Here is a 15685-nt window from a genome sequence, read left to right as displayed (position 1 = left end):
CTAGTACAAATGTCACATTTATAAAGCTGGTCCTATATATATATATATTTATATATATGCAATAAACTGTTGCAAAAAGTTGACGTCATCTGACATCTGATATATGACCGACTTTTTTAAGGACAACGCGCACTCTCTCTCTCTCTCTCTTTCTCTCTCTCTCCACCCCTTGTTCCCGCTGGTGGTGATTGTTGCTCTTGGTGGGGTACTTGTTGCCCCCCTGGCGGAGTTTATTGCCCGGTTCCTTTATCATTTAGCGAGGTATTCTCTGCTCCGTGTTTAGCATCTGCATGCTCCGGAACCGAGCGCGAGACACAGGCCCCTCCGATCCACAACAAAAAAAAACCTTCTGCCCCTGTTGCCCCCGCTCATGAGCGCGTGCTCGTCCCTCCCGGGGGGTTTACAGCTCCGTTATTTCATTTTATGATTTTACTATTCCATTATTCCGTTAAGAAAGAGAGAGAGAGAGAGAGAGAGAGAGAGAGAGAATGAACGGGTGAAGGCAGAGAAGGGGGAAATTACCCTGCACCCCAACACCACCACCCCCGCCGCGCGCATACACACACACTAACACACACACACACACAGCTCCAACTCGAAGCTGAAGAGAGCTTCTAATCACCTACAACACCTTCATTATTATTATTATTATTATTGAAACAGTTTATTACAGACACACAAAATTTAGGAAAATAGAAAAAAATTAACACAGGTTCAAAACAAAGATTTCAGACAATTAAAAAATAAGACAAATAAAGCAAAACCCACCGAAAATACCTGAAAGATTGAGAGAAGGGGAGAAAGTGTTCTAGTTCCTGTAAAATAGTAAAATAAACAAACAAAAAAAGATTCTGTTAAAAATGATTATCATTACATAATAGACTGAGCTTCCAAAATATTTTTTTGTAATAACAGTCATAAATAAAAGGTCTTTATATAAATATAATTTAAAGAAAAAAGTTCATTTTGACAGATGCATGCTCCAAGTAGCATTTTTTATGTTAATAAAACTTACTTTAACTTACTTTAACTTTTTTCTCCCCAATTTTAGAAAATATTTAAACATAAAAAGGTTTATTATCCCAAATAAATAAACAAAATCATTAGATGATATGTTTAACAGAGACACCTTCTTTAACTGTCTGCTCTTTTCTGGACGCTTTTCTAATAAACTAAAAAGCTTTTTTTAAATAAAAATTTAAGCTTGATGATTATTAAAGGTATATTAAAGAGATATAGATAAAAACACAGATAACACCACTTTCGAGTGGGAGAGAGAGAGAGAGAGAGAGAGAGAGAGAGAGATTTGTTCAGAACACGTCTCATGAATATTAATAGCCGTTTTGAATAAAGGAAGTTAGCAGGAACACACACATTCACAGAAACATCATGTGTGTGAATGATTTCCTCTCCTGTCCAGTGTGTGTGTGTGTGTGTGTGTGTGTGTGTGTTTGAAGTGATGAAGTGATGATGAGCTGTAGTTTATGAGGGACTTTTCAAAAGATTGAGATATATTTTTATCTTAAACAGGGTTAATCACTTCCCAAAGAACAAACAGAGAAACTAATAGAAAGCTCTTTGAAGCGTTTGTTCTGCTGATGGAAAGCTTTTATCATCACATTGACAAAGAGAGGAGCTTTTTATGGTGATGTTGATGATGATGATGAGCTTTCTCCTCACACCTTCATGCCAGTGAAACCTCAGGAGAAAGTCTTTACATGAACACTTCATGGATAATAATAATAACAATAATAATAATAATAACAATAGTAATAATAATAAAATTATTAGTAGTAGTATAAAATTTGAATTTAATAGTAATAATAATTATAATAATAACTGTTATTATTATTAGGAGTAGTGTTATTGTGCTTGTGTTTAGGATGTGAGTGATGAGGAGGTTAAAAATCTTCAGGGAGAAAAAATAAGAAAGACCTCAAAAAGAAATAGAGGGAGGGAGAAACAGAAAGAAACGCAAAAGGAAATTAATTAGCGGAAAAATAACTATAATAATTATGATGGTGTCGTATTATTATTATTATTATTATTAGTGTTATTATTATTATTATTATTATTAGTGTTGAAGGTGCGCGCACACACCACACACACACACACACACCAGGTAAAGAGTTCACGAGCTCGGTCCGGGCCCCGCACCCCCGCCCCCCCTCCCTCCCTCCGCTCCTCGTGCGCGCGCCCACTCTTGCTCCGGTTATAAGCTCGTGAGCGCTCGCGCAGGACGGTCAGGCACGCAGAAGCTTTTGAGCTCTTCACTGTTTTACAGCGTTTTTGGTTTTATTCGGTTTTAGCTCAGACACACACACACACACTCACACACACAACTTTTATATATCTTCAATCTCTATAGTTTTAGTGCAGGTTGTTTGAGAGCACCGAGAGGAAGAGGAAGATTTATTCTCTCAGTAAGTTCTTCTCTCCCTCTCTCTCTCTCTCTCTCTCTCTGTGCTTTAACCGACTAACGGAGGAGGAGGCGACGGCAGGATGGAGAGTGTGCGCGTGCTGCTTGCCGCCGTGCTGTCGGTGCTGCTGAGCTGCGCGCGCTTACCGTCGGCGGAGGCCTCGCGCATGAAGTCCGGGGCGCCGCTGCCCATCCAGCCCGAGAGAGAGCTGGTACCGTCCAAAGGAGTGTCCGGTAAGTGCTGCAGAGATGGTATCATTATCCCTCACACACACACACACACACACACACACACGGCTCGGCGTTCAGACAGTCAGGAGTGTAAACGGATTCAAACTCCAAGCTCCGAACTTCTTCAAACTTCTCCAGGAGCCGCACGAGGAGCCCGAGATCACTGCAGCTTCCATTAGTTCTCCATCAGAGCTCGGATCAGCTCGGAACATTAATAATAATAATAATAATAATAATAATAATAACAGCCCCCCTCCTCCCAAAAAAGGAAAAGTCAGCAGTTTCCTGGAAGATCTTGCACAGTATGTGTGTGAAGCTCCTCCAGGAACCCGAGCAGCTCCAAAACAGCCCTCAGAGTTAAATACAGTGATTTTATTAGAGCATTAAAACCACATCAGCTCCAAACCAGAAGCTTCCTGGAAGAGCTTTAAACCTCAAGTGTTCCACCAGCAGAAGCTCATCCAGCTGCACTATTATTATTATTATTATTATTGTTATTATTATTGTTATTATTATTGTTATTATTATTATTGTTATTATTATTATTATCCTTTTGGAGAATCCTGCAGTACAACTGAACACCCTCATATCATCTCCCTGTTCCCTACAAAGTGCACTAGTTAGGGTGTGTGTGTGTGTGTGTGTTGAGTTTGAGAATAATCGGTGCGACGCGCTCGCGAGCGTGACGCGTTTTGCGTGCGTGAGGCGCCGGGTTCACTCGAGTTCACTCCGGTCTCACGAGACTCTGCGCCGAAACGTTCTTCATCTGAACCAAAAAACCCACCAACAAAACAAAGCCGTTAGTCACACACACACACACACACACACACACAGCGTCTCGGTAATGTTACTCACTCTCCCCTTAAATAATACGGATGAAGATGGAGAAGATGATGAAGATGATGATCTTGAGGATGATGATGAAGATTGTTTGATGATACAGGTGGTGAAGATGATGGTTTTTAAGATCATAATGATGAGGATGATGAAGATGGTTTTGATTATGATGATGATCATATGATGAAGGTTTTTATGAAAAATGCTAAATATGATGATGACGATGTTTTGATGATGATGATGATGATGATGATGATGATGATGGTTACAGGATGCTCATTCGGAGGAAGGTTCTACTCTCTGGAGGACACGTGGCATCCTGACCTCGGCGATCCTTTTGGTGTGATGCACTGCGTCATGTGTCATTGTGAAACGGTAAGCACACACACACACACACACACACACACACACACACACACACACACACACATACACACATACACACACACACTTCATCCCATTTCACATATTCCATTGATTCATTTCTGAGGCATGCACAAAGGAATTCCAGTTTGAAAGGTTGTATAATGTGTGTGTGTGTGTGTGTGTGTGTGTGTAGCAGAAGAGTCGACGTGGAAAAGTCTTCGGTAAAGTGAGCTGTAAGAACATAAAGCAGGACTGTCCCGAACCTAACTGTGACGAACCGGTCCTGCTGCCTGGACACTGCTGTAAAACATGTCCTAAAGGTATAAAACACACACACACACACACACACCTGACAAAGTGTATGTTTTTTTATGAACAGTGAATGAATGGAAAGTGTTTGGACGGCCCTGTCATGGACAGTGTTTGTGTTTCTGTGGAAAAAGTGTGTGTGTGTGTGTGTGTGTGTGTGTGTGTTTTGGGAAAATTCCTGGCTGTGATGAAGGGATGGACAGATGAAGTGAGAGAGAAGCCAAGTGCTTGTGCAGTACTTACAATAATGTTAAATCATTTTACTTCCAATTCTCATTTGCTCCGTGTGTGTGTGTGTGTGTGTGTGTGTGTGTGTGTGTGTGTGTGTGATCCCAGGCGAATCAGACAGGAAGTCCACTGAGACGCTCTTCGACGGTTTTGAGTTTTTCCAGGAGAAAGACGACGACCTGCACAAGTCCTACAACGACAGATCTTATCTCAGTTCCGAGCACTTGAGCGGGGGAGACAGCAAGACAGGTAACGCACACAGAGACACACACACACACACACACACACACACACACACATGAGCATGCTTTAACGGGATGTTGTGTGTAGATTTCGTGGCGCTGTTGACCGGCGTGACCGACTCGTGGTTACCGAGTTCCAGTGGAGTCGCACGAGCTCGCTTCACTCTGACCAGGACCAACCTTGCCTTCTCCATCACATATCAGAGGTAACACACACACACACACACACACACACACACACACACGCTCATGTCAAACAAAACCAGTTTTTACTAAACCAGCAAATTAAATGTTAATAGTTTTTGCTAATTTGTTTATAAATACATTTATAAATTATATATATAAACATGCATAACGTATTATTTATATTACTTCCACATTTCCACTATATTTGTCTTTTAATGTGTAATATACAGTATATCTACATATATAACAATATATATAGTAAAAAATCTAGCTATATGCAAATAATGACATAAACATAAATAAGCAAATTAAAATATTAAAATCTAAGCAGGTCACTAATTAATCAATTAAATAATTAGTGGAATAAATGTCTTTCTACAGTAAGAGTTTATTTCTAGAAGGTTAATGTGGTTAAAGTTATATACTGTATCATACAGTCCATGTTTCTTTTAACACACAACATCCTTAAAAAAGAAATAATCAGCATAAATTTGCATTTTAAACACGATTCTAATAAATAATAACTAAGTGATGAAATTCTGTCTGTGTTTCAGGATGAACCGGCCGAGTGTCATTCTGTTTCTCGACTCGGAGGGAAACACAGCGTTTGAGTTCAGAGTCCCACGAGGCGACTCAGACATGGTGAGTGTGTGTGTGTGTGTGTGAGGCCAAAGTAAACCCCCAACTACTGTAACTCCTATATTATCAACACACTGCCAAGTCTGCTTAGACGTGTGTGTGTGTGTGTGTGTGGAAAGAGAACACCATGCTTGTCTGATGTCACTGCTAATTCTAATGTTATGCTGACTAAATATTTGTTTAAAGCCTACAGACACTTACTTTAACACACACACACACACATAGATGAGAGTTTCATAAGTGGAAAGCTGTAAAAAGTTGTTTACCAGTTTTTTTTTTTTTTTTTTCTGCTTTGTGGGATTTTTTTGTTATTTGCTAACTTGGAAAACTTTTCCTTGTGTGTGTGTGTGTGTGTGTGTAGATCTGTGGTGTCTGGAGGAACCTGCCCAAGTCTCACATGCGGCAGCTTCAGGACGAGCATCTGCGCGTGTCCATGATGGTGACGGACGGCAGGCGAGACGAGATTCAGGGCAAAATCATCAAACACAGGGCTCTGTTCGCAGGTCAGCGCTCATTTGCATATAATTAAATATTCATGAGTTGGTAACGTTATGCTGTCACAGTTCAAGGCTCAGGTCGTGTAAAGTGCGCCGTGTAACGCTTGTGATGTTAAAGTGTCGGTGTGTTTTTCGGTTCTCAGAGACGTTCAGTGCCACGCTGACCTCGGAGGAGGAGAACTCTGGGATGGGAGGAATCGCCATGGCAACCCTGAGTGACACAGAGAACAACCTGCACTTCGTCCTGCTCCTGAGGGGCGTCGCCCAGGCTGCAGAGAGCGGTGAGAACACGCACACACACGCACACACACACACACACACGCACACACACACACACACAGAACTTCTCATAAAGTTTTTCAACAAAAAATAACTTTTCTTTTCTTCCTTAGCGACGGCTCTCGTGCCCGTCCGCGTCAGACTGCAGTATCGACAGCACACGCTGCGAGAGATCCATGCTAACGTCACTGCTAATGTGAGTGCACACACACACACACACACTCAGTCACTCACTCACATACGCATACTCTTGCACACTCACACACACACACTTTCTAATACATTCTTTGTATGAGGTTTTACAGAGGAATAAAATATCTATTAAATAATGTAAAATAAATAACTAAAGAAATACTATTAAAAACAAATTTAAAAAAAAAAATTTTTTATATATTTTTAAATTCCAGCACATTCATAACCTTACAAATAACTGAAATGTTCGGGTTAGTTTTTTAAACACATGTTTTTAGTATATTGTAAGGATTTTAATAATCATTATGGATATTTGATTGCAAACAATATTCTTTCATATATTTTACAATTAATTAAATTTAAAATAAAACACATTTATTGTAATATTTATAGACCCTATAGCGAGCTCACGCACGCCTGTTAGCTTTTCTTCGCCTTTAAGTAATTCCAGACATTCTATAGGACCTCGGAGACGTGTGTGTGTATGAGTCTTAACATGTGCGTGTGTGTGTGTGTGTTTCAGGATGCCGACTTCGCTGAGGTTCTCTCAGACCTGAACAGTCGCGAGCTCTTCTGGCTTTCACGCGGACAGCTGCAGATCGTCGTGGAAACACAGGGTCGTGACCCCATGCACATCTCGGGCTACATCACCGGCAAGAGATCATGTGACAGTAAGTGTCAATTAAACAGCTTCAACCAATCACACAGCACGTAGACGAGTCGCTGTTGATGCTGCTGGCTAATAACATTCGCTCATTTCCTAATTAAATAATCAGAAACAGACGGAGATTAAAACTAATTATCTTATTGGCTAATTGGCTAAAAAAACATACCAGTTTAATGAGAACAAAAGTTAGCTCAGGAAGTTTTATTTAAGAGCTAACCGCTGATTTATCCTTAGCGTAGCTAGCTAAAGTCTTGCAAGCGATTTAGCCATTAATACAAGAGTCTCAGCATTCCTCTATAAGGACGTCTGCGGTTCTCTGTGTTCTCGCATCTAGGCGGCTCTCCCAGACTGACTGAACATTAATTGAAGTGTTTTTAAGTGGAGTTTGTTTAGGCCAAAAGGTCAAAGGTCAAAAATTCAGACGGTCATAAATTGTTGTTGGCTCACACCGCGGCACACGGCTGACTCCAAGTGCAGAGAAGAAAGTGGTTTTACATGTGTGTGTGTGTATCATTGTAGAAACACACACACACACACACAGAGGCCGCTTCTGCCAAGGTCGCAGTCTCAAGTGTTCCAAGGCTGTGATTAACAACCTGACGTTATGAGCGGAGAATTCAAACAAACCCTCTCTTTCTCTCTTTCTCTCACACTCACTCTCTCTCTCTCTGACTCTCTCACACTCTCTCTATTCCTCCATTCTTCTCTTCTGTCTCAATTTACCCACCATTCCTCCTGCTTGTCCCTCGCTCTTTCCCATAATTCCCTGGGGTTTACATCATCCTGACTGGCTGGATGAGTTAATCGGAGTTTGATTGCTTTTCCTTGGCTGAGGATTTGAGACGTGGGAGAATGCTGTGAGAACGAAAAATTGCTTCATCTCGCATGCAAACGCTTCGTCTTTCACTGCCCCCCCCCCCCCCCCCCCCCCCCCCCACACACACACACACACACATACACACTCAGGTTTTAAGGACGCTTATAACCTTTCTCTCTCTCCCCCTCTCTCTCAGCACTACAGAGTGTGATGTCCAGTGGTGACGCTTTGACCCCTGGAAAAACGGGCGGAGTCGGGTCAGCTGTCTTTCAACTCCATGACAACGGCACGCTTGACTACCAGGTATGAGTTTCTCTCATTTATTAATGGACAGACTTCTTCCTTCCTTTTGCTTGTGTCACTTTAATAGAAGTAAATCAATGAATAAATAAATGATTTATTGATCGATTGATTATTAAAACATCGCTTCAGGTCCAGGTGGAGGGCGTGTCCAGCGCTGTGGTGGGCGTGACCATCGAGATGAAGCCGCGGAGACGGAGCAAGCGCAGCGTGTTGTACGATGTGACGGGCGAGTTTGTGGCGAGCGGGCGTGGCGGGCGGGCCGTCGGGGCGTACGGACGCATGGAGGCGCGGCACATTCACATGCTCCTGCAGAACGAACTGTTCATCAACATCGGGACGACGGAGAACCCTGAGGGAGAACTGCGGGGACAGATCCGCACGCTGCTGTACAACGGCCTGGAGTCGCACCGGCATGGTAAGAGAGAGGGAGAGAGAGAGAGAGAGAGACGGAGAGAGAGCAGCAATGCAGTTTACATGACGTTACTCCTGTTATACATGCAATTCTGACTCCTAACTCCTTGTGTGTGTGTGTGTGTAGAGCTGCCGTTTCCTCTGGCTGGAGAGTTCGTGTCTCCGCCTGTGAGGACAGGTGCAGGTGGACACGCCTGGGTGACGGTGGATAAACACTGCCACCTGCACTATGAGATCGTAGTGAACGGGTTGGGGAAAGGCGACGAGGCCACGATGAACGCTCACCTGCACGGCCTGGCCGAGATCGGAGAGATGGACGAGTCAGCGCACGCCGGCCCCAAACGCCTCCTCACCGGATTCTACGGAGAACAGGTCAGGGTCAGGACAAGGACCGTGTGGAAAATGTTCTTTTCTTTTCTTTTTTTCATCCTTGCTGTACAATTTCCTCTCTCTGATCTTTTGTTCCCTTCCTTTATTCTTTTATCTTTATTTCATGTTATTTTTGGTATATTTCTATCCCTTCACACCATGCCCCTGTCTCTCTCTCTCTCTCTCTCTCTCTCTCTCTCTGCTTCTTCCCTTCCCAGCATAAACACTAGAAATATTTCAGGATTGTTTTGTTTGTTTATATCAGTATAATCATCACAGCTCATTGTTATACAATCTCATTAACTTCTCGTCTCACGTCTCTCCCTCTCTCTCTCTCCCTCTCTTTCATTCGCTCTCTCTCTCTCTCTCTCTCTACCTCTCCAGGCTCAGGGGGTTTTAAAGGATCTAAGTGTTGAATTGTTGCAGCATTTAGACAAAGGCACTGCGTTCATCCAAGTCAGCACCAAGCTCAATCCTCGGGGGGAGATTCGAGGCCGAGTAAGTGCACGCGCACACACACACACACACACACACACACACACACACACACACACAGAGTGAAACAGTTCTAATGTGTCTGTCCCCGTCCCACAGATCCACGTCCCGAACAGCTGTGAGCACGGCTCCCGGGCCGAGGCCGTGGTGGACGAGGCGGAGTTTGACGACGTTGTGTTCGTCCGCGACCCCGAAGCGTTTAAGAAAGACCCGCTGGCGTGTTTCTTCGAGGGCGAACGTCACGCTCACGGCTCCCGCTGGACGCCGCATTACAACTTCTGCTTCACCTGCACGTGCCAGAAGAAGACGGTGATCTGTGACCCGGTCATGTGTCCCGCCCTGACGTGTCCTCACACCTACCAGCCCGAGGACAAGTGCTGCCCCGAGTGTGACGGTAAAAAGATCTCGAGTGTAACATTATTCACGTGGTTTAACGTCCTGGGTGCTCCGACACACCAGAATGAGTGTGAAGAGATCAGAATTTACAGAAACAGTTACATGTTTGGGTTTCGTGAAGCTAAAGAACCCTCGGTGACGGGCCTACCAGAACCAAACCCGATGTCACTGAAGATGTGTTTATTCATACACTTTTGCTGAAGAAAGTTTTTAAGTATCAAGTTGGTAACGTTTGTCTTTCTGTACCTTGCGCTTAGAGAGAAAAGTACCGAAGGAGATCACATCTGTGGAGAAAGTCGAGGAGAATCCAGAAGGTGAGCTCATAACTAAGAGAAATTAAAACCAAAGAAAAGACATTTATCATCTAACAGTCAAACACGGCTTTAGTTTTTGAACTTTAATTACCTTACATATAATTAAACTTCTTAATCCATTATTTCTCCTGGGAGTGATGTCTCTGAGTGAGTGATGTCTCTGAGTGAGTGATGTCTCTGAGTGAGTGATGTCTCTGGATTGTTTCTGGTGAAGGAAGCGGGTCTGGGTCGTGACTAACGTGATGTTTGTGTTTGTTCTTCAGGTTGTTATTTCGAAGGCGATCAGAAGATGCACGCCCCTGGCACCGTGTGGCACCCGTTCGTGCCGCCCTTCGGCTACATCAAGTGCGCCGTGTGCACCTGCAAGGTGAGATCAGATCCCTAAATCAGCACTGAGTCCCTGGGATCCACCCGTGTGTAATCATGTGGTCATGTGACCAAAAATGTGAAAATAAATCTCATTTAATCCTCCCTAGGGCTCTACAGGAGAAGTGCACTGCGAGAAAGTCACCTGCCCGCCGCTCACCTGCAGCCGACCGATCAGACGCAACCCCTCGGACTGCTGTAAGGAGTGTCCGGCTGAGGACACGCCCCTGCTGGAGGAGGGTGAGATGATGCAGGGGGACGGGCCGCGACACTGCAAGTTCGGGAAAAACTACTACCAGAACAGCGAGAACTGGCACCCTCGCGTGCCGCTGGTCGGGGAGATGAAGTGCATCACGTGCTGGTGTGACGTAAGTGAGCTTTGTCCAATCAGAGAGCTCGAGCTGGTCAATCAGAGATCATGCTGAAGTACACGCCTACTGTAGTGGATAAAATAAACAATACAAGGTTCACTTTGATCAAACAGAAACATTAGTTGTAATTCCGCTATTTACAGAAAGGTTCGATGCTTTGATAGTTATGATAGTTTTGCGAGACGTTGAGGGTGCGATGTGCTGCAGAAAAAACATGTCAAAAGCGTTTAAAAAGCAGAAATACATTTAACCCGTTATAAATGGTTGCCTTGTGTGTATAAATACAGTACTGTGTAAAAGTCTTGACCCCCCCCCCCCTCCCTCATTTCTAACACAACACACACTCAGACTTAATTGTATATAAATCTACAGTCAGACTATTTGCCTGCTCATAGATGTATTGTGAGGATTTAGGATGTTTATTTTAAATGTAATTTTAATGTATTCTTTGTTTTTTCCTCTCGATTTTTAGCACGGAGTCACAAAGTGTCAGAGGAAACAGTGTCCACTACTGAGCTGCAGCAACATTACACGGAGAGAGGGAAAGTGCTGCCCTGAGTGTGCAGGTAACTAACACACACACACACACACACACACACACACACTGAAAATGTCCACTTGAAAACACAACAATCTCATCAAACAATCGAGTCTCATCTGTTGTTTTTCTCATCATGTCCTTACAGATGATTTCACCAAAGAAGAAGAAATGATGAAGATGGAAGAGAAAAAGAAGAGCTGGAGGCACTGAGATCCTGCACATTCTGTCCTCATCCCCATCCGTCCATCTGTCCGTCCTCCCATCCGTCCGTCCGTCTGTCTGTCCATCCCGCTCTGGAGCGGGCCGCTGGCGAACTGTTCGAGAAGTGACAGAAACATAAGCGGAGAAAGAGAGAAAGGAAAAACATGGAAATAAACAAGCAAGTGAGGCAGAAAAAAGAGCCTTTGAGGAAAACAAATGTTGAAAGACATGGAACAAAAGGAAAGAAGGAGAAACAGGACCAAGCCGCTGCGCTGGAGAAAATTCCTTCGTGACTGACTTTTAAAAAAATGAATGCTTTTTTTTTTTTTTTTTGCTTTCGTTTTGTACTTTTTCTTTTTGGACTTTTGGAGCAAACTTCAGTCAAACAGACACACATGCTTTACATTTTCTTGACGATGGGTGGTACGATGGTGTGTGTGCATGTGTGTGTGTGTGTGTGTGTGTGTGTGTGTGTGTGTGTGTGTGTGAGAGCATGCTTGTGTGTTAAATTGGCGAGGTGCAGGCAGCCATAAACTCATTGGGTGGCAATGAGTGAATGTAAAAAACACACATGCGGCCACACACACACACACACACACACATTCCAATACACACCACAATTAACAAGTACAGCATCACTTTGTGTTTCTCCAGTGCTTCTCATCTTTATCCTATTTGACTTTGCAAATCTCAGTCCCATCTCAGCCAATAAGCCGTGCCATCTCGTTCTGTAACGCAGCCCCTGATTGGAGGTTTTGCTCCTCGAGTGAAAAGGATTGACTAATTAATGGGCGGAGCTCCGACTTTGCCTCCGCCTGTTCGTGTTGCACCTGATGTCATTACATGTCTGTTTTGTTTTTTAACCCTTTTGTGTAATATTTTATAATTATTTGCTGTCTGATTATTATGATGAATATTGTATTTCGTATTTATTAACTGCGCTGAAACAAAAAATCAATAAAATGTTCTTTATAATAAGCCGCTTGTTCACGCTGCTCAATCAGGGGATGCTAGACTCGTGTCTGAGGAGAAGGAGTTTGGTTATTTTAAAAAGTTTATAGATCTGTAATAGTACTTTGTTTTTTAAGGTCAGAAAAAAATGATCTCATTGTGAGAGAAAGAGCGTGCTGTGTTTCTCAAAGCTTCATCCAAGAATCTAAAATATAAACCTGTAACAAAGAATACAAAGACAGCACATTAAATAAAACTCTTGCCGGAGAGATAAAGAGACTGTCCTTGTCGTAACCCTGAAGATCTGGTATCCTAGCAACAGGTCATCTGATCCTCGCCGACACCTGGTGGTCTGGTGTCCTTGGATCAAGGTCAAGGTCAGTGGTCAAATGTCCCGGTCAAAGGTCCTAGTTGTCTGATGTGCGAGTCCCAGCGCTGGGTTTCTGATGTCCGCTGGGCTCAGGTCTCTGTCCCAAGCCCAGTGGTATGGCTTCTATTGGTCACAGGCTGGTGTCACTGCCGCAGCCCCATGGTAGGCAGAGGAAGAGGGTAACTAAGTACGTTTATTTCATTACTGCTGACATATTGCATATATCTGTATTTCTGGTAGTTTTATTAGAAGATACTTTTAGCTATTACTTCACTACATCCTATAACAAACATCTGTGCTTTTACTTCACTACTCTGCTGCATGCCGTTGCTTTACATAACCACAGCGCGTCTTCGAAGCTGGAATTTTGTCACCTGCTGACAATTAAATGTCATTTTGTTTGTCTTGTGACGTGATTAATAATGTTACAGAAGCAGCATATTCACAGAGAGAGAGAGAGAATGTTTTTACTATGAAAAGTCTACCGTGAGCGAATGCATGCTCAGTACTTCTGAAACTTCAGTCAATTTAAATAAATAAATAAAAAAGATGAAATAAATAACTAGTGGAGTAATATTTGACCTATGGAAACTCAGGTCTAGGGTTTGTTTACTTGGCCCAGGGTATTTTTATGTTTTTTACGTAGCCCTAGTCATCTGGTGCCCTTGTGAGGTTGGGTGGTCTGATCATTGTCATACGCCTGCTGGTCTGGTGTCTAAAATGCAGATCTGGTGCTCTGGTGTCCTTTTTTGAGCCCCACAGTCTGGGGTTACATCACAGGGATTGTTGTCTGGTGCACTTGGCCTGGTGGACTGGAGTCATTTTGGGGGTCTTGTTGTAGTCCTAGAAGATTGTGACCCTTGATAGACTGAGTCCTTGTTTTAGGCTTGGTGGAGTGAGGTCCTTGTTTCAGGTGTGGTCAGGTGAGGTCCTTGTTTCAGGCTTGGTCAGGTGAGGTCCTTGTTGTAGACCTGGTGGTGTGGTGTGATTGTTGCAAGCCTGGTGGCACAGTTGGTGCCGTGGTGCTATTTGTCAAGAGAACGTCCTAATATTATTCTCCTAAAGACTGTGAGGTATGCAATCCACCCAGAGTTAGGTTTCTTCTCTTGATGAACTTCATAAACACACCCTATGAGTTGGTGCTTGTCCTAAGATGATTTTGTTGAGAAACCTTTAAGAACTGAGTGAATGAGGACTGATCTAGATTTGCAAAAAGCTGCTTCTCATTTTAACTCCCTGTACGGAGCTTTCATGTGACACTTACTCGCTTTTTACAATCGCCATTAAGTGTTTCTGGGTTTGTTCCAACACGAAGCCAAGGACGGATTTAAACGTTGGAAGACCTCCATACAATAGCAAAAAACGTGTTTGTTTAGCATTTTGGACAAATATCTCTCTCTCTCTCTCTCTCTCTCTCTCTCACACTCTCTCTCTCTCTCTCATTTCTCGTCTCTGTCTCTCTGTAAGTTAACTGTCACTTGCTGTTGCTTTCACATTTTCTCTTTTTCTTCTTTTTTCCCTTCTCATCTGGAATTAGCGAATGGGGAATGTGACACACAGATGCGGGCCTCACACACACACACACACACACACACACACACACACATACTCTCTCTCTCTCTCTCTCTCACACACACACACACACACACACACACACACACATTCTGGTTAGAAGGTTGGAGGGATCTTTCCCATGTTCAGCAGAGAAGGACCATATGTAAGCCACAATGTCTTCTGTAGGAAACCTTCCAAACACACACACAGAGACACAGACATAGACACACACACACTCACACACACAGCAAAGGGTTGCTCTTCTGTGTTAGACAAATGCAAACCATATGTGACCTGTGTCGTCTTCTGCCACTGATCAGACACACACACACACACATTTTTATACACACACACACACACACACACACACACACACATATATATATATGTGTGTGTGTGTGTGTGTGTGTGTTTGGATGAGTTTGGGGAATATATACTTTTTTATGAACCTGCTGTTGAAATTCTGGGCACCGAAAGATCAAAGGTCCATGATGTTGCACTTCTGGGGGTCTGGTAATGATATTCATATGAATAAATAATGCACTGATGAGTGTGTGTGTGTGTGTGTGTGTGTGTCATGTAGGACATCTGTGAGTGTGTTTCTCACAGGGCATTTCTTGGGGTCTTCCCCTAAGTGTTTAAAGCTGCTTACTTGGTTTCTTGCTGTTTTGTTCTCCAACCATCTCCATCATTAATGTATGCGTGTGTGTGTGTGTGTGTGTGTGTGTGTGTGTGTGTGTGTGTGTGTGTGTGTGTTTAAGCTTCTGATGATCGATCACTGATCAGTGCAGAACATTCTCCCGTCACACTGGTGCTGAAACTGTGGACCTGGATGGAGAGGCGTCACCGTGGAGTCCTCGCTTTTTTACAGATCCGAAATCAGAAAGTTAGCATGAAGACCTCCTCCAGCTTCACTCTCTGCAGCCAGAACCGTTCTGGGTCCTACTGTAGGCACAGGCGGTGCACCAGCAGGATAGGCTATGCTCTCGCTACAAAACCAGCAGGCACTCCAGTCCTGGGCCGACTTATTATATCTAGAACAGGCCCACAAGACAACCCTAAGGTATTTATCTACAGTAGAGTTCTGAGCGTGCTGCAGAGATGAGGGTCTGGTCTGAGAACCTGACACATGAG

General features: G+C 43.5%; 1 protein-coding gene across 1 annotated transcript; it reads left to right on the top strand.

Moving 5' to 3' along the window:
• Positions 1–2254: 2254 nt before the first annotated feature.
• chrd (chordin) lies at positions 2255–12611 on the top strand. The gene is made up of 20 exons (XM_053507428.1): positions 2255–2653; positions 3759–3862; positions 4047–4173; positions 4499–4639; positions 4721–4838; positions 5373–5460; positions 5819–5960; positions 6098–6235; positions 6347–6429; positions 6949–7096; positions 8106–8212; positions 8342–8627; positions 8751–8995; positions 9377–9490; positions 9587–9881; positions 10141–10197; positions 10461–10564; positions 10674–10931; positions 11407–11500; positions 11621–12611. The coding sequence occupies exons 1-20, from the start codon at positions 2503–2505 to the stop codon at positions 11683–11685; spliced, it is 2865 nt and encodes a 954-aa protein (XP_053363403.1). The 5' UTR covers positions 2255–2502; the 3' UTR covers positions 11686–12611.
• The last annotated feature ends 3074 nt before the right edge of the window (positions 12612–15685 follow it).

Source organism: Clarias gariepinus, chromosome 11 (assembly GCF_024256425.1).
Source record: "Clarias gariepinus isolate MV-2021 ecotype Netherlands chromosome 11, CGAR_prim_01v2, whole genome shotgun sequence".
In the NCBI taxonomy this organism is placed as follows: domain Eukaryota; kingdom Metazoa; phylum Chordata; class Actinopteri; order Siluriformes; family Clariidae; genus Clarias; species Clarias gariepinus.
This window is presented reverse-complemented; position numbering and strand designations above follow the sequence as displayed.

Bases quoted from the DNA above. Each gene is read 5' to 3' on its own strand.
- chrd (XM_053507428.1), top strand. From the start codon at position 2,503: ATGGAGAGTGTGCGCGTGCTGCTTGCCGCCGTGCTGTCGGTGCTGCTG. The intron at 8,628-8,750 runs GTAAGAGAGAGG...GTGTGTGTGTAG, and splicing joins CCTGGAGTCGCACCGGCATG to AGCTGCCGTTTCCTCTGGCT. The intron at 11,501-11,620 runs GTAACTAACACA...ATGTCCTTACAG, and splicing joins GTGCTGCCCTGAGTGTGCAG to ATGATTTCACCAAAGAAGAA.